Source organism: Electrophorus electricus, chromosome 1 (genome assembly GCF_013358815.1).
Source record: "Electrophorus electricus isolate fEleEle1 chromosome 1, fEleEle1.pri, whole genome shotgun sequence".
Lineage (NCBI taxonomy): Eukaryota > Metazoa > Chordata > Actinopteri > Gymnotiformes > Gymnotidae > Electrophorus > Electrophorus electricus.
The window spans coordinates 13,728,443-13,754,136 of record NC_049535.1 but is presented as its reverse complement, the minus strand read 5'-3'; the positions used below and the strand labels follow the sequence as shown (position 1 = coordinate 13,754,136).

The following is a 25,694-nucleotide window of genomic DNA, read 5'->3' as shown; positions in this document are numbered from 1 at the left end:
AGTAACAATATAAACAATAAGGAAAAGAATAATTAGTGAGAGAAAAATAAATAAATAATAATAAAATGGAAAAAATAAGCAATTAATGTCTAGTCCGGATTTTTAGAAGTCCCATTCTGGTTTCGATGTTGCCCAAAAACCCTCCTGCCAAAAGAACATCCATCAAGGTCAATGGAAAAGTAGTTGGCTGCAGTGGAGGTGTATTTGGCTACAGCTGTGGGCATCAGGGGGTGGTGGGAGTAGCCATGGCAGCTAAGACAGGTTGAGGCTCATTAACTTGACATCAGGGGTAGGTGTATCTTGGCAGAAAGAGAAAACAAAGTAGGCATGTCCAGGTACAATCGTGTGTAAATTATGAAACTATAATGTGCAAAGGTGGACTCCAGAACATCTAGCTATGGCAGCACAGCTAAAAGGATATAACCAGAAGGAAACACAGGCACTTTCAATCAACAAACTTGAGTGACAAAAGAGAGGTGAAATTACAACATCATAACATCCCAGTTTACCATAAATCTCAATGCATACAAGGAGACGTTCGGGGGGAGGGGCCGTGCCGTGACACATAGTGCACTAGGTGTTCTCTGAGGTACTGGAACCATTCAGTGCTTTGAAGGTTATTAGAAGTATTTATAATCAATACAAATTTTTACTGGGTTTCAAAGTAAAGAAGCTAAGAGAGGAGTGATGTGATGAGACCTTAGAAAGTGTTAGACCTATTGAGGAACTACAAGTACAAGCTCTGGATGCCTAAGGGGAAGTTAGCAAGCCCTCAACTCCAGCACTAAAGCCCTCACAGCGGGGTGAATGGGTGAGGTTATGGCAAAATAGCTGAACTTTGGCTCACCCACAGGAGCACTACACATCCCCAACAGATTTGCCCTACTCAGCGAGACACCCGTTTAGAAGCCTATTGAAAGTGCTTCAGTTATAGGGGACTCTATTTTGTGACACATGAAATAATCTAGGCCTTTAGGGACACAAATAGCAGTAGTTAGCTGTATACCAGGGTGCCGGACATTGCTGGTAATCCTAAGGTTTTAGGCAAGCATAGGTTGTCTAAGATAGCTATTCATGTAGGAGCTAATAATATACGCTGTTGTCAGTGAGAGATTACTAAAATAACATTGAAGAATTGTGTCAATTAGTGAAGGAGATGTCTAATGCTGTAGTATGCTCTGCTCCCATCCCAATGCAGTGCAATATAATGTACAGCCGGTTAAATTCGCTGAACTGCTGGATGCCCAAGTGATGCTCACAAAACTGTGTGGGCTTTATAGATAACTGGAACACCTTCGAGGATATGCCTGGCTTTTTAGGGTGGGATGGTATCCATCCTACTAGGAAGGGCGCTGATCTCCTTTCCTGTGACATAAGGCATAGTCTCATGACACCTAGTTAATCTATGACAATCTATGAGCAGAAGCCAGGCAGCAGACAAAGAGGCTAAACCAACGGTCTGCTGGTTGCTACGTGGCATCACCCAAGGTTCATCATACTGACACTGTGTCTGTTCCCCAAGCTAAGCAGAAATACATAAAACAAAGAAAAATATATCTTAATAACATAATTAGTATTAAAGTAATTGATTCAAAGAACACTGCCTGCACCTTTTATCTAAAGATGGGATTACTAAATGTTAGATCCCTAACATCTAATGCGCTCTTGATAATTTAAATCCTAACAGATCATAGATTTAATGTACTTTGCCTAACAGAAACCTGGATCAAGCCAAACAAGTACATAGATTTAAATGAAGTGTGTCCTTCTGGCTACAGCTACATACAGTGCCCTCATCTAACTGGCCATGTAGGCAACATTGCAGTTATTTATACTGATATATTAGGCAAAAACCAGAAAGGTGGTTATGATTTTGAGTCCTTTGAAATTATTTTTGCCAGCATAAATGATGTCGCCAGCAATAAGAAGCCCACACAGCCTCTTCCACTAATTGGAATCTACAGGCCACCAGATCCCTATTCAGAATGTATTAAGGAATTTGCAGACTTCTGTTCTAATCTAGTCACTCTAGTAGAAAGAGCCTTTATTGTAGGCGATTCACTTGGATAGTGCCCAAGGCCTTCTGAGATCAGCCATTAGTTCTATATTAGAATCAATTGGTTTCACTCAATGCATAAGAGAACCCACACACTCTGGTGGACATACACTTGACTTAGTACTGACATACGGTGTAGACATAGAAAACATAATTATACTACCCCAGTCAGATACCATCTCAGACAATTCTGTAATTTCATTTGAACTACTATGAGTCACAATATAGTAACCTCATCTCACTATCATACCAGACACATGATCACACCAGCCACTGCACCTAGATTTATTGTGAATCTCCCAGACTTATCATTTGTGACTAGGATACCCCATGGAACGGAATGCTTAGAATCAGTATTCTGCTGCACACTCAATGATGTTGCTCCACTTAATAATAATAAAAAATTAGGGACAAAAAATTAGTACCTTGGTATAAAGAACACATTCACAATTTAAAACAAAACACTCAAAAAATAGAATGTAAATGGCATAACAATAAACTTGTAGTCTTCCAATTTGCATGGAAGGAGAGCCTTTTCATGTATAGAAAAGCATTTATTACTGGTCCAACATCTTATCTCTGGACCCTAATAGAAAATAACAAAAAAATAACCCTAGATTTCTAATTATTACAATTGCACATCTAGCTAGGAATAAAACTGACACCATTGCTCAGATTACAACATCACACAGTAGCAATGAGTTCATGAATTTCTTTAATGAGAAAATTAAGCACATTAGAGATAACATTAACAATATTAACATGACATCAGGCAGCTACCTAGAGATCAGAACCTCCAGGCCAAAAATGACTCTAGAATCCTTTAGACCTATCCAAGAGCCAGAAATTACATTTCTGATCTCACACTCAAAATCTTCCACTCACTTACTAGATTCACTGCCCACTTACTTTCTAAAGGAAATCCTACCGGAAGTAATTGAACCTTTACTAAATTTAATAAACTTCTCCTTGAACCTTGGCTACATTCCTAAATCAATCAAATTAGCAGTAATCAGACCACTTATCAAAAAATCTAACCTCAACCCATGTCAGTTTTTAAACTACAGATCTCAAACCTTCTATTTATTTCCAAGATCCTAGAAAAAGCTTTAGTTCAGCAGCTAAGCTCATATCTGAATCAGACCCAGATACATGAAGTCTTTCAGTCAGGGTTTAGGGTCCATCATAGTACAGAGACAGCACTGATTAAAGTAGTTAATGATCTGTTGTTGGCTTATGACCAGAGTTATGGCTCTTTGCTTATATTGCTTGATCTGAGTGCCGCATTTGACACTATATATCACAACATTTTACTAGATAGACTCGAAAATGTTGTTGGGATTAGGGGAATAGCCCTTTCCTGGTTTAAATCATATCTAGCTGGTCACTCCCAGTTTGTTAACATAAATGGAGACTTCTCAGCATACTACAAGGTTAGCTATGGTGTCCCACAAGGATCTGTTCTAGGGCCTTTGCTTTTTTCTTTATATATGCTACCTCTAGGTGACATATGTAAGCACTGTTCTAGTTTCCACTGCTATGCTGATGATACTCAGCTATATGTCTCAGCCAAACCAGAGGACATATATCACCTTAGTATATTTGACGAATGCATAAAGGAGATCAGACACTGGATGTTGAGGAACTTTCTCTCACTTAGTCCTGACAAAACAGAGGTGCTTCTATTAGGCCCAGAGACAGCTAGGTCACTCTCTAATTACTCAATGAACCTCAATGATCTCCCAATCAGATCTTTTCTAACAGTTAAAGATCTTAGAATTATTATGGATCCCAGTCTCTCGTTCAAAGCTTATGTAAATAATATTTCTAGGACCACCTTTCTCCACCTCAGGAACATTTCACAGATTAGGAACATGTGCTCCTCACATAATGCAGAAAAGTCAGTCCATGCATTTATTACTTCAAGATTGGACTACTGTAATGCCTTTCTATCTGGCTGTACTATTGTCTAAACAAGCTCCAGCTAGTTCAGGCCAAGGTCTGTTAGAGAAGATGTGATTGAGAGACCATTGAGGTTCATGACTGACGCTCTTCAGGACCTTTTGCAGTTCAAATATAAAGCTAACAGAACTGTAGATGTTGCCATTATCATAATTCCTGACTAGATAACCCGTGGAAGGTCAACATCCCACCATCCATCTGCTACTGTATCCACAACTTCTTGAAACATTACATGAGAGTGGGTGAACACATTTCAGACCTTTCAGACGTTTCCACAGTCAGCACAGTATTCCTGGGACCCACCATTCAGAAAGATCTCAAATGGGACATACATAGCACTGCAGTGATGAAAAAGGCCCAGCAGCACTTGTATTTCCTGTATCAAATAAAGAAATATGTTGAAGTGTGTCATGAAATATGTTGGCACTCTATGCAGCACTTTGCTTGTAAGCTAGCAGGCCAAGAAAGAACTGAGGCATTTTTCTCAGCAGGTAAATACAGAATAACACAATACTGGTCACAATACTTTATACCAGCATAATTTATCATTTTAGTTAGCAGTCATAACTAGTTAACTAAAAGGATAGAGAGAATTTTAATGTCATCTTGCCCAATAAAAATGCTGTGAAGACTTAATTGTGACAGGTGTCAGTTGTTGTTATTGATCACATATCCCTTTACTGATGATAATTTATTGGGTCTTCCATGTTCATATCAAACTACATTTATCCATCCTATCTCTGGTCAGTAAAATACCTATTGTTGCATGTTGAATTACATAGCAAGCCTACTGTTTTGGCTATCTTTGCAATAAATTTAGTGAGGGGGAATTTTGGCCATAATGCCCTTAGAATTTGCAAAAATCTGGGCCAAATATAAGGGCCAAATAGATTACGGACAAATAGAATGCCACTGGTAAAAATAGTCATATGACCACCAAGAATTTTATAATCTGGTGTTTAAGGAAAATTTTAAACTTACATGCAAAAACAGTAATTTCTTGACTTTTGTTTTCTTATTATCATAATGTATGTAGCATGTGGAATGTCTTTGGACAGTGTCACCAGTTTTATAAAAGGGTGAGTGATATATAAGATATGTAGAATTTTGTAGCATTTGTAATCAACAGTAAACTCCATATTTAGGTAAAGAAATCTCTTTATTTTTTATCACATAGATATATATTTACATATTTACTATAATATTAATTGTAAGTTAATAATAATTATACTATATACATAAAGTATATAAAACTTTACTGAATTTCCTTATATAAAACAACATATAAAACAATCAACTACACACATTATTTTCTAGTGTACAAGAGGTATGACAGAAAGAATAATACAGCAAAGAAAATAAATATTTTTCATACATAAACCTATCACAACTAACACACAACACTGATGGGACTATGAATATGTAAGAATGGTTCACCTCTCTATGATTTCCATTAAACCTTACATACATAGGCAAAAATAGTGACACTAGTATAAAAATATGCATGAGGAAAACATGTATGAGGAAAACCCTAACAGCCATGATAACAATATCTATGTATTGGCCAGAAAAATGAACATCAGTCTAAAATACCCCTAAAAAGAAACTGCAAAAATATGAACTAGAATTCAAGTGATAAAGCACATTTTGTTTCTAATGCAACTGTGACTGGTACAGAAATGAAGTCTCACCTAACAAAAGAAAAGGGGTTACAGGAAAGAAGTACTGCAAAAGGTAGGAAGACAGAAGTAGCATGGTGTTTCATTACTCAAAATGCAACTGATATAATCTGTAGACAGATTTTGATGGATTTGTATGTGTGTTTATTTGTGCTTTCTTTCACAAGAAAGAAATGATTGCATGACAGAAAAAGTCTCATATATACCACTTGTCCAATGAGAAATCCTTTAAGTATTATCATCACCATGATAATCATCATCATATAAATAATGATGAATTAAATTTTTTTTGGACAAAATGTAAAAATGAGCTCTTAAATAGGGCTTGCCTGGCCTCATGGGAGTGAACTGGATGGATTTGACAGTTGAATAATCTATTTGTCTCTGACATCTGTTCCACTACATCACAATACTTCTCCTTAAAAGCTCCAGGAAAGGCTATGGTCAAGATGAGGTCTCAAAACTGTGGTTTAATTAAAAAGAATGAGGTTTTAGTGATCAGTGCAGGTACATTGGTACAAAATGTTATATAATCCAAACAAACTGCATTAAAAAAAAACTTTTACTATAACCTATGCTATTCTATTTCTATTGTTCTATGCTACTCTATTTCTAATGGAAAGTACAGACAAAACAGCTTTAAAATAAATGTTCCTGTTTTATTCTTTTCTGAGGATAAGCATAATTAAAAGGTATGGACAACTCAAATCTTTCTATATATGTGAAACAAATATTTACCTTCCATGATCTTTACAATTATTATCACCATAGATAAAGACAACTAAAAAAAGATTTTGATTTTTTTTTTGTTTTGTTTTTGTTTTAATCACACTTGGTTCACTATAAATCTTGTTTGGTTAATCTAGATTTGTTAGTTTTGTCTTGTGATAGCTCTATTTTAGGGAATCTTTGTGGTAGCTCTATTTTAGATTATTAACCTCTCCATCAATTCCTTTTTTTTTTCGAATGTGTTAATATACTGTTGCTGATTAATCAATAAACATCCTATTAGTCTTAAAGCTTATGGTTTGTGCTTGGTTTTTCTCATTTTGGGTAGATGATCAATGACTACACTGCAGAACATGCAACTTTTATTGAGACTGAAATAGCACTTATTAACTAATCAACCTTTGATTAAAATATTTAAAAGTTCTCTGTTAATCATGACAGTTGCCCAGTTATCAATTTTAATTGCCAATTTATTGAGGTGTTCATATTGCTACACTTTTGTGTTTATACTTTGAAATGGCAACTTGAATTTGGGGAATATGAAGAAGCAAAACTAAACTGTGACAGGCAATGGTAGAAGAAAAGGATAGATATTGGTGTGGCCTCTCCCAGATTGAAATTGATGCTGTTTTTTGCTGGACAGGTAAAAAATACCAATCTAAAAGCAATTTGTGCTGATGAACTGAATATCTCAGCTGTTTTTGAGTCTTAATGAGTGAAGCGCATCTACTTTAAATGCTACTATAAGGTTATAACATAAACATTATCCATATTATAAGAGTAATATGGAATGTGAAATGATAGTATTCTTCATACTGTTGTCCATCCTTTTAAGTATTGGCAAATGCATGTTCTGACCAGAGTGACTTTTTGAGAATAATTTATATATAAACACAGAAAACACTGACATAATAACTACACATGTGAACCAAAGTTTATAAAAGAAACCAACAAACCAACTTTTGTCCTACACATCACTCACCTATCCCAATTCTTCACATTTCTGCAGTTACTGCTGCAGCAACCTGCTGATATCCAAGCTGCAAAAAGATATAAGAAACCTTATAAAGCAGATGATATATTTTCTGTTGTCTCCTGTGCCTCAGTATATTTATATTATAGGTCGGGCTCTAATGAATTCTTGGGGAAATTTTGTTAATTTAATGAATTTAGTTTTTCAAAAAGTACAGATTTCACAGATTTTAGAATACAAATGCTACATTTAATAAATAAGTACATAACTACGTAAATAGATAAAAACATAGCTAATATGGTAACTTAGCTTCATCATGCTGGCCTGCAATTAACAGGGGTTAATTATCAGGGGTTAATGTTAGGCTTCATTCTTACAGCAATAAGAGTGTTTTTCTGTGTTTTGACACAGCTCTCTCTCAACAGGCAACACCATGCTATAGTGAGCCTCAAACAAAGTCCATAACATATGTTTTTAATTTCAACAAAAGGTTTTTGTTCAAACAAGGAAAGTCAATGTTTCTTTTTATTTTTAATATAAATCCACATCAGAAATCAAATGAACTTGTGCACAATATTCTCATTTGACTCATCTCCATAGCAGTAGGGATGAGCTCTGTCAATTAATGCTGAGCTATCCAGTTAAGGCATGTATCCAATATTTTTCCCAGTTTTTCTGCATTTCAAATATTTCACAGGAAAATGCTGATTTCATAGATTGTCACGTGATTTTAATGGCCAAGAATTGTCAGGTTTGATGAGCAGAAGTGGAATCTGTTAAAATTAAGTCATTTTAATGAAAACACAACAGGAAGATCCAAAAACAATCCAGGTCCAGTGACAGAAACAGCACACAAAATGGCAAACAAAAACAGAAAAAGAGCAAAAATGAGGAGGATGAGCATAAGGTCAAAACCACAACAATCAGGTAGGTACAACAAAACATTTAGCTGACACTTTTATCCAAAGCAACTTACCATTATGACTGAGTACAACTTGAGTAATTGAAGGTTAAGGGCCTTGCTCAGAGGCCCAACACTGGTAATTTAGGTGAAGCTTGAACCAGCAACCATCCAATTACAAGTCATGTAACTTAACCACTGAGCTACCACTGCCCCAACTACAGTAGCTTAGTAATGCATATGCATATACATAGTCAATGCTGAGTGAGACTTCACAAAGATTAACAAACACATGTAGGTTTAAAAAGATAAACCATTACTGGTAATGGGACATGTGACACTAATAGGCTGGGGACAGGGAATGGACTGGAGGATTATGGGTAATGTAGTCCTCTTGGGGGACAGTTTTGCTATATGTCAGCAGAGAGAAGGTGCTGTTTTGATAATATGCAGTAAATGGAAACCAACCTTGGAATTTCTGAAAACTGACAATGAAGTTGAGCAGGTAACACTGGTAGTTTGTATAGAAACACAGATTAGATCGGTAGGTCTGTGAGCTCAGTGGAATCAAGGCCATGTTTTTTAAGAATAGAGAATGAGAATGTAATGATGCTTTGCATTGTAGTTGATGTGGCTGATATTGTGAGGTACACTCATCTATTTTTAGTTCTCTGACTTTCTGTATTCTAATTGTATTCATTCTTTTTTTGTGATAGTTTGTTAATGCTGCTATGTGAAAAACTCAGTTCATACTGAAGAAAAAAGAAAAATAAATAAGAAAAAACAAAAACTTGGCTTTTTTTTTTCACCTTCCCTAAATAGAAGAAAAGTAAAGGGCAAGACAGGTGTACAGTTTTGTGCCAAGGTGAACATTTCAGTATCCACAAAAGGCTATTATATGCATATAATAGAATTCCTGAAATTCAGTTAAGGCTTTTTGTTTTGGTGTACCACCCCAAGATTTTCAGTGGCCCCATCTGGCTACCCCTATTAAATATTTCTGGAGGCACCACTCTAGGGGTGTAACAATATACAGAAATTTTATTTATTTCTATGTGAATGACAATATGATATACCATAAATGGTAACTTATTTACTGTTAATATTGTTATTTTTTCAAGGTGCTTGTGAAGGTAATTTTCTTGGACATAAAAGAGTAAGTCTAAGTGTGATTAACAATTACATGTTGCATATGAGTGTGCATATGTGTTATTATGACTCATCATTAAAATAAATAAAATTGTAGACTGTATAGCTACATCTTAAAATTCAATAAACTGAGCATTACAGCATTAAGAAAAAAACAATATTGCATTCAGTATCATTGACCTGCTCTGTAGTTAGGCTATGTGTGCTATTCATGTTTTTTTTTTTAAACAAAATCAGTTTATCTTCATCATATGCAGAGAGATGATATGCAGAGAGAACAGATTGACTGACAGTAAAAATGTACCCTCAAGTGGGAAACATGTCTTGCTAACATGGCAATATTAGGATACTTATAGTCTTTGTTCTTTCCCTCTAAAAATGGATCAAATTCCAGTGGAATGCCACACCTTCTCATTCAATGTCCATGCCTGACCTTACAAGTTAAGGTTATTTGTTACATATAAGAAACATCAAACTGAACATTACTTGCAGTAAGGAGCCGTGCTGCAAGCTTCCAAGATTTGTGTTAAACGCAAAATAAACTAACCACTTTTCCAACAGACAATGTGCAAAGGACAGTTTGCAGCAGGTTAGAAGAATATGTTTTAGAAGAATATGTTTTAAGAGGAAACTTTAGAGTGTTTTATATAGAGAGAGATAAATGAGATGCTAAAGTGTCTGTAATATTGCAAGAGCAATCTGTAAAGTCCATTGTTGGTGTAAGAAGTAACAATTCATCTGTGGGTCAAACATTGAGAATATTAACTCTTTATGGAAATTAACTCCTCTTGAGTCCAGTGTTTTACCTCAAGCTGCAATAGCATTTTGCCAATGGCATTCAAAGAACAGGCTGTAGTTAGATTGACTGGAGTCTTTGGTAATTTTCCTGGTCTAGTTCCTGCAGAACCTGATGTAAATATAACTGCAGTCTGCACAACTCTCTGTATGGTCACACTTTGTGCTGTTTCCATACTAGATAGTGTTGTGTCCTGTCAGGACTCTATGATAAATATTAGAGGGGCAGTTGAAATTTGTTCATATATCAGTTAATTTATTCATCTGAAGGAAGGGACAGAGGAACAAAAGCAGTGCACAATTGTTACAGTTAGCCCCTCCTAGCGTCCCTGTTCCATGGTTTCCCTGTTTTGTGTTTTGGTTCCATTCCGTAGTTTTGTTTTCTCCACCCCTCGTTTGTTTTTTCACACCTATTCCTCATTTCCAGTCTTGTTAATTTCATGTTTTTAAACCGTCTTTTGCCCTGTGTCTTGGCTGTTTGGATGTATGGATGTCTATTGAATGTCTGAACACCTGTATCTGTATACTTGTAAATTTGTACTCCTTGTGTATTCTAGTCTGACAGTTTTTCAAGTTCCGAGTTCTTCGTAGTCTCTGTTATAGCCTGCTTCCCCTGTTCGCCTTTGTGTGTTTTTGTTTGTTTAATCATATATCCTTGTATTCATGATATTGGCTCAATGACCCTGGACTGTGATAACGACTCTGGCCCCTAATAAATCTTGCTCTTCTCCACACATGCGTCTGTCTCCTTACTGCTCACTGTTACAACAATCAACATGACTACCTGTAATTTATTTTATTTTTTTTACATTTAGGGGTAATCCATGGAGAGGTGTTATTGAATGGAACCAGTTAAGTCGTAAAAGTAGAAAGGTCACAAGAACTCTTAGAAACAAAGTGCTGTACATATAGAAGGTCTTAAATGTAGAATATATTCAATATAAATCAAATCATATAGAAATGTAATGGTTGTAATAGGGCAACTAGTTACTATAGAGTGGTTCTAGAGCATCTCTACTCCTCAGTGTTTCATATAAAAGTACAGCAGCGGTAGCATTCTGTATATTTGGAGGTAAACAATGAGAAAGCCATCATCCCAAAGGCTATATTTAGTGCTCCAATCAGACAGGAGCATCTCCCAAGGTCACAGAGGAGAGTGTGCTCACATTTGCACATATACACAAGTCATAGTCTCCCTAGGGTGGGATGAGCAGGAGACCAAAGGAGCATTGCCTCTGTATTATCAGCCTTTCAAACACTGGTATTATAAACACTGTAGGAGGGAAATAAGAGTATTTTGTAGGGCCAAATTAGAAACATCAGAACAGTTAAGGGGAAGTATGTTTTTATGTCACAGTCTAACTAATCTAAAGAAGATTAGCATGGGAATATATGGTTAACATGGGAATAAATAAGATTATTCTGGGACCTCATCGCTGCACTGCAAAAATAAAAGACACAGCAACACTTTCATTCTCTAAGAGTGCAGGCTCAGCAAAAAGAAAAGACAGAGAAAAAAAACAGTGGAGGGCGGGGGACAGAGGGAACTAGTGTGTCTTCACACAATAGCCTGCTTACACTGACATACACACGAGCATTAGAGAACACTCAAAATCTAAAACTAAGAAATCTCAGGACTTTGTCAGAATAACAGTGAATTCTCTGCAGACAGACACCATGCTTGCAACAAACCAACAAAATAAAACCTCTTTCAGGAGAATTCAGTGTTATGTAATATAGCTACAGTACATCATCAGTATAACTTTAATCCCTCATCAAAAATCATGTTTGTGATTTTGGTAGTAAGGCTGCATATGACATAAAGATAGTGTTTAAGAGGATACAGATTTTTGGTTGCATACCTAAACCTTTCACTACTGAATCATGTCTAATCCTATAACCTGAACTAGGCCCAAATTTCCAGAAGAACTGAAGTTGGTAGAGCTGGTAGTGGTAATTATGCTAAAAAAAAAACAAAAAAACATTAATTCACTGCAACACAAAATGCCAGTCCATTATAATTTAACATAATAAATGCAAGTACATTATAATGTATTATAGGATTAGTGTTAGATTTAGCAATATTGTTAATTTTTAAAGGTGACAAACTCTATTTTCAGCTGATCTTTCTCCAGCCTTTAATGAAATAAATTTATTTTGAATTATTTGCAATTACACCATACTATGCAGGAAGGTAATACTGCTACACCATCAGTGAGGTGATATGAGAAAGTCCAGATGCGCATAGGAGAGGATCTGGAAATATTAAAGCTGACCCCAGTGGGGCTGACACTAGAACCTGTTGTCACAGTGACTAATGTCCACAGCATTTCTAACGAGAACCAGGACAATGATAAAGCTATACTGGAGGCACTGTTATCTTAAAACACATAAGGACATTTGTAATTTGTTAATGGCTGACGGTCATGTGATTTACTCCTATTATCTTATCTTCCATTAAACAGATAATGTCATCTTGACATAAATAACTCTCCCCAATAATAAAAACAAATTAAATGCAATTAGACCATGTGTAATATGTGTAGCCTAGTATTGCCCCTCATCTGACATAAAATGAGCTGACTCAAAATGCCCCTAAGGCACAAAATGGAAAATCTGGGGATTGTAGCCTCTTATGTCATCTGAAGTATCACATTGCATTTGGCATCTAGTCGATCACAGGACACAGACCATACACCACAGTACAGAGACCACACCTGCACGAGGTCCAGTCACAGATCTCGCCACACCTCCTAACTATGTCACTACTCACCTTCATGCAAATACTGAGGATCAACTACACACACTTGTTCCCTATTGTACCCCTCCTTGCTTAAAACCCCTTCATCCTTATCTATGAGCTTCACAATAGTCTGGCACAGATTAATGCTTTGTCTTTCACTCTCTCATTGAGAAGCTATAGTCTTGCTTTGTTTTTGGCTTTCTCCAAATTTTCTGTCTTCTTCACATAAACTACATTATTTTACTTTGGCTCACATCTCATATCTCCTCAATCTCCTCAAACAATGTAAAAATGTGAAGCCTTTAGAAAAGAACGGAGTGAACGAATCAGATCTGGCAGAGGAAATGAGCCTATAGGGTACAACCATCAGTACAGACGCAGCCCAGTAAGGTCAAGGCAGTCACCCAGAACCCCATACACCTAAGGAACTCCAATGGTTTTTGGGTTTGGCTCATTTTTATATATGGTTTATCCATTCATTTGGTTTGATAGATAAGCCCCTGACTGACCGTCTTAAAGAAAAGGAAAACTGTGTACGCTGTACGCCTGTAACCTGAGAACATTTTGTAACTCTGAATACATCACTGTTCCAGTACTTCAGCATACCAACCTATCCAAGCCATTCATTGTGGAGGCCCATGCCTCTGACATGTACAGTGTTTTCTCAACACTCTGTGGCCAGCCCCAAGAATGGGACTTGTAGCATTATTTTCTAAGAAGCTTACACTGCAGAGAGTAACTATATAGTAGGTAACAGGTCATCATCAAGTTGGCTTTTGAAGAATGGAGGCACTAGTTGAAGGGTACCCAGCACACCTTCTTGGTTATATCTCTAATTGCTGCAAACAGTGATATGCCTAAATTCAATGCCCGGTGGTCCCTTGTTCCCCCCATGTTTCCCCCCCCCCCCATCACATATTGCCATGGGTTAAAGAATACAAAAGGAGATGCCTTCTCCAACAGAGATAATGCACAATCTACCAGCCAGGAACCGTCCTACTCCCTTCTTGCATCTTTGGGAGCACTGAGTGGTCACATAGACCATATTATCTTACATGCCAACTCCATCCTCTCTGTCCCCACTGGTAAGTTGTATGTGCCATTGAGCCCCCCTCATAACCTGGACTCACACATCACTGAGCACTACACATCCAGGATCAGTGTGCACTGGCCTACTCCTCTTCACATGCTACTGTTATCCTCGATGCAAAAAGACATGGTGAAGTACATCTCTGCCTGATACACCTGTCCCATTGGCAAGATACTCCCCTGGCATGTAAGCTAATTCCACAACCAAAACCAAACAGGCCAAAGTCGCACAAAGCAGTGGACTTTGTCATTGATCTACACCCTTACCATTGTTAATTGGTTCACTATAATAATCCATTTTGTGCCTCTCCATGTGACCCTGGACATCTTCTGGGAGTGTAGGCTCCCTAAGGACATCATATCCAGATGGGTACAATTCACATCCAGTGTGTGGAAAGATTTCCTTGCACACAAATTTAAGATAAAGAGCCTCACGTTGGGGTACCATCCAGCCAATGACCAGGTAGAGTTAGGGAAATTCCTAAAACTCTTCTGTCAGGTGAGCATCAACACCTGGAAACCTTTCTGTTTTGGGCAGAATACCCCCAAACCTCCTTGTGCAATACCTTGACAAGGCTCTCGCCATTTGAGTATTTTTGGATTCCAACCACCTCTATATCCATGGACCCTTTCCTCCTCAGGTCTGCCAGCACTCAAGTCCTGGTTCTGGGAAAGCCATTGACTCTGGGAGGGAACATATAGCAATCTGCGGTCCACAATCACCACCTTCATGTGGAAGGCTGATCAACGTCAGATAGTCAGCTTCCTATAAGCTGGGAGATCAGGTGTGGGTAGGCATGAGGAATGGGAGAGCATGCCCCCATGGTAAGCTACACCCCAAGTATGTTGGCCCCATACTACACGTCACATTAATGAGGTCACCTACCGGTCAACGTGGGTAGCTGTGTGTCTCCCTCATTCCATGTCTCCATCCTTAAGCTGGTCATCCCAGGACCCTTGAAGTCCACTGACCTGCCTGCCCGTCCTCCACCATCACGGAACGTGGGAGGTGAGTCTGCACACACTGGTAGTTCCTTGCTGGCCACCAAGGGGAGACTGCAATACCTGTTTGTCTGGGAGGGGAATGGACCAGAGGAAAGAAGCTGGGTACCAGCCAGCCAGATCCTTGGCCTGGATCTGGTGTCATCTTTCCACCGCACTCATACTACTTCTAGGCCTGTGACCCACCTGGGTCCTCACTATCCAGTCAATCATAGGGCAGAGACCACACCCATACAATCTCCAATCACAGAGCCCCACACCTCCCAATCTCTCCAATCATGACCCAGCTCACCTGCAACTGTGTACTGATGACCAACTACACACACCTGTTCCTTAGTGCACCTCTCCCTATTTACACCCCGTGGCACCATACTAATGGTACATCTCTTTCTCTCACATTGAGAAGCTAGTCTTTCTTTATGCTTGGCTTTATCCTGGGTATGTTTCTATGCTCAAGTATTTTGCATATTTGCTGTTGTTATGTTGTACAGAATGCAGCCTTAAAGATTGCTGAAAAAATCCAATTTAGCAAACTAGGTTTCTGACTTAATACCTAGTTAGGTACATTCAGAGTGTGTTGATAATTTACACAACAGGCTATGTTTTCATTGAAGTTTGATAGTTTGGCTGATCTGCTACAATGACCAGTTTTGTTAGCTGGTCTGCTACAATGACCAGCTGCTCAACTGTCTTTTTCTTACTATCTTATCTGAAGTGTGTTGTCTTTTTACATGCACACAAAACATGGTTTGAAATAACACTATAAATGTGGGCATATGGACAAACTGAGTTGTATTAGATAATTAGGTTGAACTGGATAGTAAAATAGTAACACACTCTGAATTTAGCTAGGTAGTTTATATACTCGAGGGGTTAGTTTATATTGTTTGTATATTTGTGGTGTTTTATCAGCGTTCTTTACAACCTAGCAGTAGTAACATGCACAAGAATAGTCCGTTTTCATGTTCCCCTGTAAACATTTGATTTGATTTGCAGTGTTTCTGAATTTGTTTCCAAAATGTTGCACGTCATTCTGAATAAACTGTTTCTGGGAATTTGTATAGCGTTCCTGAATTTGCATTGCACTTCTGAAATATAGCTCATATGTTGTCATTTTGATGAATGTCTTGTGTAGTTGCAGTGCGGTTGGTAGTTGCAGCGCTATGGGTCTTCCTGACAACCGTAGGGTTACAGCCATTTTATTAGATACATGGTTTTGTTTAACACTTTAACATAATCGGCACCAACACTGCTTCTTGTCTGACCACCTCTGAAACTGTTGGACTGCATATCGATGATGTGGAGTAAATTTTTAGCCATGGTTGTATATTAGACAATCACTCAGCAAAATCTGTTTGGATCAAATCTTATGAAGTAAGATCCTGACATTATTTGAGAAGACTTATGAAAGATGTTTGCTCATGAGGGATAACCGAATGAAATAAAAATGTATATGTATTTGAACTGCTCCAAAGCAGACTGGGACATGCAGACAGGACCTCGGTAAATAGACTGTTAAATGTGTAGTTTGTCAGTTCTTCTAAACCAAACAAGAGTACCAACTTCTGCAATTTCTTATGCTACTCACATGCATGCATGCATACACACACGCACCAAACATTATTTAATTAGCCTGGGAAGTTGTGGGCTGATTAAGAATAGTTTTGTTAATTACCATCCATTACATACATGGGAGATTTCATATTTTTGGTAAAAATACAGTAATATTACTAGAATTAAAAATGTGTCCCTGTCTCTCCCTTTCACTCTGTATTACTGTGCATAAATGTTGGGTTGTGAGTAAGGAATTTTTCACATGCTTTCCTTCATTCAGATTAATTTGGAAGTCCATGGAATTTACAACTTAATGTGCAGGCTCCTCATAGTAATAACTGTAGCTCTAGAGCTACACAGCAGTTTTCTCCCCTTTTCTTCCAGGTGTATTGTGATTACATTGCAACTGGTTTATCCTTGAATTGTGTTCATGACTGCATTCATTATGCTAGTCACAATAACCCTTTATCTTCCATTATTTTTCACTGGCTTCAACAACCACGTCTATGAATGGTGATTCAGATGTGTGTCTGTGTGTGCATGTGTATTTGCGTTTGTGTTTAATATCTATACAGTATATAATTTATGTATGAGGGTTAATCTGTTAGGGTGTGAGTCTCATTTAATTTTATGTTTTAGGGAAAATGTTGCACAATGGTTTAATTAGATTATGTTTCTAAGAAACAATTGAATGCGTCATGAAATCTCAAATTTCACCAGAATTTGATACAAATATTTTGGTACAATTCTGAGTTACACAGTTACCACTTTTAGTTGCCTACCGTATAGTTTTACCTTTTAAGCTACCAGTCTTTTCTCGGTGGTCTTTCTCAATAGTTAGCTAAGTGATGCTAACTTGTATTGTTCTCTGCACAAATGTGCTATTTTAAAAATGGGCCAGCCAGTCAAAAGCAAGGTGTCTGGCTGGGAAAGATGGTGAGGAAAGCAGCATGGCAAGGCTCAGCAGTGAAGCCCAGCTAGCACCCAGCAAGACAGAGATGGTGGAGCACAGCAACAGCAGAGATGGCATCCGCTGTCCATACGACAATGGCAAAGGTGCCTGGGAACTCTACTCCAAACAGCTGCAAAGACGTGGACTGCAGCCATCGTGGCAAAACAGCTATGCTTGACACTGGAGGGAAACGTGCTGCAAGTGTTAGTGGATCTGCCACCTAAACAAAATAATGATTTAATAACACTGAAAATGGCCCTTCAGCAACCACTGAAGCAGAATGAGCAGAGCTCATCTTCAACGTTCTGATGATGTGGTGAATGAACATATCTACTGCCGTCTTTGACACAGGCTCGACAGTGTTTCTGCTACATCCAGGCTTACTCTCTCACACCACAAATGCCAAACCTGATGACAGGGAAGCGATGACTATCCAGCTCTAGTATGTTGGATGTCACTTGTCACTGACGGTGGACAAGAGTGGTAGAGAGCAGCTTCCGGTCATGATGGGGGGGGTCTGAGCCATGTTAACAAATTCTGGCTCATGCCTATGCATGCATACTCAGTTTGGATTAACTTGTGGTAGCCAGCGCCATGCTGAACCTTAAAATGGAAATGCTGGGCTTAAAGAGGAAACAAGTAAAACTGTCCATGGAAGTAAGCAGCAGAGAGAGGAGTTCCCTCGCTCTCTGTGGGTGAAACTGCCAGTTCTAGAGGACCTGAACATGTAGTGCCAGTAGCGCTTGGTGGAAACCCATGGGCCGTGTAGCACAAGTAGCATCCTCATCAACATTGACAACGCAGTGGACAAAGAACTGTGAAGAGTTGTGGCTTATCCAGGAGGAGGATACAGAGTTCTCCTGGGTGTTTGGGTGGCTCCAGGCAGGACAAAAAATATCAGGCAGATGTGATACTGCACAGGCCCAATGGTAAGGCACTTTGTGCTGGCAAGAACAGCCTCAGGATGCACGATGAGCTGCTGTACTATGTGTAGGAGGAGCCAATGTCTGGGCAGTGAGGCAGCTGCTGGCACTCCACAGACTGGAGAAGACTTTACTGGGTGTGGTGCACTTCAGTGTAGCCAAGACACTGCGGCAGAGATTCTACTAGATAGGTTGCTGCACAAATGTGTAATTGTACATGCACTGCTACGAAAGGTGCATGGCAAAGAAAAGACTGCAGCAGCAATCACACCAGCATGCTGATGGAGAGGATTACCATGGAGTTCTGCCGTGGTCTTTATACCAAGCACCAGCTCACCAGAAATCATCAGGGCAATGCCAGCACTTGCTAAAAATGAGCAAACAACCTTCACTTCCAAGTACAGCTATTCTTGCCGGGAGCACAAGTGTGTCTATAAAACCCATTGCCCAAAGCTTCAGTCACCATGGGAGGGCCATTGCATCATGAAAAAGTACATGGGTGAAGTATTGTCTGGTCAAAGCCGCAGGATTGGGGAGTAAGATAGTCAGGAGTGTGGAAAGGAGGACTCCCAGTATCCTGGACTTTTAGTTAAACATTTCAGTATTGTAATGTGTTTTTCCTTTTAGTTTGTTATTGTATTCAAAATGTACCGTCTTAATGATGTTCATGCATTTAGTAACCCTCCCCTTATTTTCCCCATGAAGAGTTCAGTTTCTATTCTGCTTGTTTTACTAAGTGTGAGCAGTTGCAATAAAGCAGTTTTCCATGAGCAGAAATTGTTTCTCTTGACTGTGCTGATGCTACAATATAAATCCATCCATATTAATTTATGCTGTACTCATAAATGTTTGCATAAACTGTATTTACAAGCACATTAACAGCATAAAGGTTTTTTAAAAGCATCTAAATAACACCTACCAAGATTTTTAGAACTGTCAATTATAGTCAGCAAACAAATTTCAGATTACAGCACTACAATTCATGTAACTCATCTGATAAAGCAAATAGTGCATGGTGCACCAAGATCATGGGTTCAAGTGGTGCCAGAAATGTTGGATTAGAATTTACAATTGACTAAAAGTGTATGGACGCCTATTTGGTACAGCTACTGAGTAGGTGTACCTAAAAATTGTTTAATTGTTTGCTCGGTGCAATTTTGACACTGTTAGAACGTAATAAAGTGTTTGCCATAACACACAGGCCTGATCGCTTCTTCCATTGACTGCTCTGAAAAGACACATGCCAGAAGCAGACTGGATTTGAAGGACTGGATTTGAAGGATAGAATACTTTTCTGAATACTACTATAATTAATTAGAATCAGTTCTAATATTGAAAAATCAGTCTAGATTCTAGAATCTTGATTTTACTCTCCTCATGGTCACACCTAGAATGATCCAGTAGGTAATGGCATTATGCCTCTGTGTCAATCAGACCCACCATTCATGCCATTGTAGATGCTCTGATGGTGTGGTGACAGGTCATCTCCTGCAGATCTTCGTGGTGACACCTCTCTGCCAGAGCTGCTAACCTTTCCATGCTCAGGGCTCACACTGTACTGGTGCCTTAGCAGATCTTGACTGCCCCCTTCCAGCATAACTTTTTCATGGTGAAGTTCTGCTGCACCCAACTGCACCTCCCTGTGCTCTAGACTACCTATTCCACTCCCCAAGCTGCCTCTGTGCCTCTGGAGGTAGAGCTCTGGGCTGATCTGCCCCTGACCCAAGCAGTGCTTCAGGTTAGTTTCAGGGCTCCTGCAGCCCAGTGCTTGGCCATATTTCTCTTGGCTCAATCCACGCATAAAATGATGGTCAGGCACAGATATGGAGCCACAACGAGGCCGGCAAGGTTGGGGTAGGGCAAAGGGATAATCCAGACTGGTGCTCCGGTGCCGAGCTCTAGGTTCAGGGCTTGCCAGGTCCCCTCTATCTTCTCTTCCAATTCCAAGCCGAGACTTGTGGAGATATTCAAGGCTGCTCCCCTCAGCCCCCACACTAGGCTGTAGTTGAGCCTGCTTGTGGTGTGGGTGATCATTGCTCTCTGCACTCCCAGCACTGGAGGTGCTGCTACCATCACCAACGTCCCGTATTAGGCCCTGTACAAGCAGACCACTCTGGCTGTCGATGGAGTTGCGACACCCAGCTAGGCTTGTGCTGACATGGCTTTGGAGGCCCAGTCCAGTACCAATCCCTCCTCTGCCACCTCCTGTCTCCTCCTCCATAAGCAGACATATCTCACGCAGCTCAAGGTTCTCACGGATGACCTCCTCCTGCCTACACTCCAGCTCTGTCAGCTTTTGCAGGTACAGCGCTATCTCTTTACGCATGATGCTGGCACTGTAGCGGCCCAGGCGCTGCCACTCCCGTGAAACACGCTTGCCCTTTTGCCGGTCATCATCCAAGAAACAGCATAGGTCACGTAGCTCTCGATTATCCTTCTGTAGCTTTTGGTTTACATCCTTTGTTTCAAAGTAAAACAGAAGAAATATACATGAAATAAGACATAGCCTTATACTGCACATATTCAGATAGCATGAGATGCACTGAAAATATGAGGGATTGTAGTAAAAAACTGAAATAATTACCATAATTAAATGTCTAAAAAGAATACAGGTTACTTTTTGGATACAACCTTGGTGTGTTTTGTTGTTGTTGTTGTTGTTTTTCTGGGGGGTTGTCTTATTGATTTGGATATTTAATCTCTAAAACTCACTACAGTTTATACTTTTCAGTTTTATACCAATTTAAACTAAGGAAACTCAAGCACAGTCAATCTATATTTTTTTATTCCTTACTCATCTTCAGTATGACTTGACATAACATACTAATATCATTCATCCCATAAAAGAAACATTATTCCTCTCAGCAAGTTTTAACTGTTTTTTTTTCTTCAATTTATGTTATTTCCGCAGCACTTTATGGGTAAAGTAGTGTTAAGATGCTAGAAGTGTGACGATTTTGTGAACATAGCCTTTAATCTGAATTTGTCGAAATTGATGCGTGGCTAGACACAAGCAGCGAATCCTCTTCAACCTTCTGTGCGCGTAGGTGCACTCTAAAACTATGATCTCATCTGTAAGAAATGCAACTCCTCACCTTCAGCCCCCGTATCTCGTTCAAATGCTGCTGTAGGCTGCGATTCACCTCCCGAATCAGGTTGCTATGGTCCACAATAACGGTCATTTTATCAGCTTCAGATTTACGAAGTCGACGTACCAGGTCCTCCTTGTTCCATTTCAAGAGGTCCTCGTCTGACAAATTTGAGATATCCTCTGCTGGACGTTCTGTAGCTTTCGATATCGATAGCTGGATCTGTGGCTGGGACTGTGTTATTTTATCCATCGATAAGTTCCGACGGCAGCTTCCTACTGAATATTTATGAGGAAGTCGGCGTCTGTCGAGCTACACTAGGAGGAGTAAAGCAAATACCCGGTCACAGAAGACGCATAGTTTGGTCATCCATATCCATAGCCTTACAGTGCAAATACACTTGTCTTAGTGCAACAGTTGATGATGGAGATGGGAATTCCACCACCGGCTTCATCGGTTGCAAGTCAGCAGTGAAGGCCAGACAGTTATTTTAATTTTATGCAAAAAAAGCTAAATTCGACGCGTCCTACGTCTTGACCGGGAGGCTCCCTGCAGTTTGCAAGCACCTAATTTGTTCTCTTCCGTCTGCATGCTCCATCAAAGCATGGAGGATGAGAGGCGGCAGCATCTCCACCTAACGCACAAGAAAGAAGAAACCGTGACTGCAGACTGAGCTCTCGCACACACACACACACACACACACACACACACACACACAAAACGTGCGCGCGCGTTCAGTTTGATCCCAGCGCCATCTACAGGCTCATTTTGTTTCTAACAGATTAAAATTCAGTTTAAAAAATAGCTCTTTCCCTCGCCAGCTGCCCTTTCAGTAAGAGAAACACAGCGGTAATTTTCTGCTTAGCTCGTCCACTGCTGGAGGGTATTCCAGAAAGCGAATTTAGCAACTAAACTTAATCTGTTAACTCGGAGATCGTGGGAAAAGGGTTTTCCGTTCCAAAAACCGGGTTTAGAATAAGTGGAGGCAACATATGCTGTAAAGATAATCTACTATCTATTTACTGGACATAAACCAGAGTTAATGGTCACAACACTGACGTTTTTTCGCAGCATTAAAATAGTTGTCGATTGCAATAAGTAATGAGGCTTTTAAATATTTTCATGATCTTTACTAATTTACCGTTTATAGCCAATTTAATCGTTTGAACGTTCTTCACCATCACATTTCACATGATAGACTACAAGATCATGGATTCGATCTGGGTTTAACTACAAATTGAAATCATATGTATTCTATTTTTTTTTTATTTTGTTTTTGTTTTTCCCACTTTAAGATTTTAACACAGGGTGGTGGAAAAACAGTAAAGCTTGGCCTTTTGCCGTACGTCGGTGTCTTCCAAAAAGTAAGTTATACAACTTACTTAAAACGTAAAACCTTGGACATAAATTTGTGAAAGTCAACAAAATATCCATATATTTATTTGGCTTGACCAGTTTAAAACTATCCCAATGCAGGACTAGAGCCGGAATCAAGATAGAAATCAGCTTTCAATGCCTGATTAGACTCAGGGTTACCCCTGAGAAGGCATGATACTTCATTGTGGCTTATTTGTTACTATCCTACACAAGGACCAGAGGTGGTAGAGATGTTCTATCATGGTAGAGATGATGAAGTACTTAAGAGAAATCACTGGTATACAATTACAGCATTTAGCTTGTCCAAAGCAACTTACAATTATGACTGAATACAACTTGAACAATTGAGGGTTAAGCGCTTTGCTCAGGGGCCCATTAGTGGCTGGCCTTGAACTGGAAACCTGATACTTGTCAATTACTTTAACCACTGAGCTACCACTACTCTACTACTACATCTACTTGCAGATAATAGAAAATGGTTTTCAAATTGTTTTCTCTCACTACCAATTTTCAAAATGAATGTATAAATCATATATAACCCTTAACTTTGTGTTTTTATGAAACTTACTTTGGCTCCTCTGTCACACAATAACATGTTTCATATATGCTGCCTTTCACTTACAAGATATAATCTTACGTTTTATAATTGTTATGTAAGATAATCAAAATCATCTTATGCAAAGCCTGTGGAAATTAACCGTGCACCTGTAATCTACAGAGTGAAGCTCAACTATAAGACTACCACTGTAAGCATACCACTACAGAAATGAAGTAGCTATGAGTAAAAATCTTACCATTTTAAATTATGCTTCAAAATATGTATTATACATTTTCTTTGCCATCAAAGCTGTTTACTTGCTTTTGGGTTTCATAGGCTATATTAAAATGCAAAATCATCACAATCAACCCAAATTAAAAGGGCAAAAATCTATAGCCAATGCTGAATGACTAAGTAGGCTTTAGGATGTGCAGTTCTGTAGTTTTATGACTTTGTCTACTGATTGTCATCTCTTTTGTAAGGTCAACTGTTTTTCCTTTGCAAACATTTCTGCTTTACCTTTTTAAAGTATCTCAATAGTCTGCATATGTTAATTCCAAGTACTGCAGTATGAAGCTTTACAGTTTTCTATCTTTCACATCTACTATCAGTGCTCAATTGATGATGGATTTTAAAGTTAACCATGAATATGCTTAAATTCAATCTACTCACAGTTCGTTGATTTGATCGCTGAAATCTTCACATTTACAGCATTCAGTTGTTGCTTTAATCTAATAAAACTTATAATTATGACTAAGCACAACTTGAGCAATTGAGGGTTAAGGGCATTGCTTTTGGGCCCAACAGTGGCAGGGCTTGAACTGATTACCTTCTGATTAGCAATTAAGGGCCTTAACCACTGAGCTACCAAATCAAATATATTTACATGGTGCTTTTTACAACAGTGGCAAAGAAAAACAACCTAGAACAAGACAAAGAAACCTTGAGAGGAACCAAGACTCAATAGGTGGGACTCATTCTCCTCTGGACAACAACAGGCACCACAAAAGTAACAATTTTAAGAGAAAAATTAATAAATCATAATAAAATGAGCAATTCATGTCTAATTCAGTTTTCTAGAAGTGCTAGTCTGGTCCTAATGTTGTGCACATGTCTAAAACCCATCCTGCATGAGAATGTCCATCAAGAGCAATGGAGAAGTAGTTGGCTGGGGTGGAGGTGTGGTGGGCTACAGCAGGGGACATCAGGGAGTGGGGGGAGTAGCCATAGCAGCAAAGATGGGTTGAGGCTCAGTAACATGACATCAGGGGTAGGTGTACCTCAGCAGAAAGAGGGAATAGATTATTTATGTTCAGGTACAACGGTGTGTAAATTAGAGAACTATAATGTGCAAAGATGGACTCCGGCAGATCTAGCTATGGCAGCATAGCTAAAAGGATAGGAACCACATGCATGAAGGCACCCTGGAATATCAGCAATCTACCGCTCTCAGTCAACAAACTTGGGTGAAAAAGAGAGGTGAAGTGACAGCATCATAACATCCCAGTTTACCATAACTGTCAATGCCCATGGACCCCCAGATATACATCTTTACCCAAGATGGGAAGTAGTTAATAAAATGCCTGACTGTACAGATAGGTTTTCAGCCTAGCCTTTGTTATGACCCTGTCTAGGCTGGGAGGCCGTAACATGGGGTTTTGAGTAGTACAACAGTAGAAATGAGTAATGGGATGAATAACCAGACAAACTTGACAGGAAAGATCTAGTGTAGTTAGGTTTTTGGTGTTTAAAGTCAATAAACTGGTGCAATCATGTCAGGAGTGACCAAGGCCAACATGACAAACAAAACCACACTAGAAACAAAACAACAACTGACTAAGCTAACAAAAAGAAACTTACAATGACTACACTGACTACACTGTTAGAACAATGATAAACCAACCCGCAGCCACTCTCTACCACCAGTTTGAAACTATATACAGGACAATATACATACAAGATACAAGAAACATATATCATCCAGCAATCAACCAAAGGGGCAAAACAAACCATAAATCAAGGGGCAAATCCAAAGGCATACACAAAGTGTAGCAAACAAAAACTCAAAATGTAGCAACAAATCAAAACCCACAACCAGAAACTCTTCTCCAATGAGCCCTCAGCCAAATCTTTTGTCACTGGAAAACCTGGTGTGGATCAGGATGGGGACACCAGAGAGGAAG

General features: G+C 39.0%; 1 protein-coding gene across 1 annotated transcript; it reads right to left on the bottom strand.

Annotated features, from left to right (window-relative positions):
• Positions 1-5,279: 5,279 nt before the first annotated feature.
• ccdc85al (coiled-coil domain containing 85A, like) lies at positions 5,280-22,221 on the bottom strand. Its single transcript, XM_027014218.2, has 4 exons — positions 21,603-22,221; positions 19,948-20,965; positions 7,409-7,466; positions 5,280-6,160 (listed from the first exon to the last, which is right to left on the bottom strand). The coding sequence occupies exons 1-4, from the start codon at positions 21,846-21,848 to the stop codon at positions 6,142-6,144; spliced, it is 1,341 nt and encodes a 446-aa protein (XP_026870019.2). The 5' UTR covers positions 21,849-22,221; the 3' UTR covers positions 5,280-6,141.
• Positions 22,222-25,694: the final 3,473 nt, after the last annotated feature.

Bases quoted from the DNA above. Each gene is read 5' to 3' on its own strand.
- ccdc85al (XM_027014218.2), bottom strand. From the start codon at position 21,848: ATGGATAAAATAACACAGTCCCAGCCACAGATCCAGCTATCGATATCG. The intron at 20,966-21,602 runs GTGAGGAGTTGC...TTTGAAACAAAG, and splicing joins ACGAGATACGGGGGCTGAAG to GATGTAAACCAAAAGCTACA. The intron at 7,467-19,947 runs GTGGGTCTGATT...ATCTTTTTGCAG, and splicing joins CATCTACAATGGCATGAATG to CTTGGATATCAGCAGGTTGC.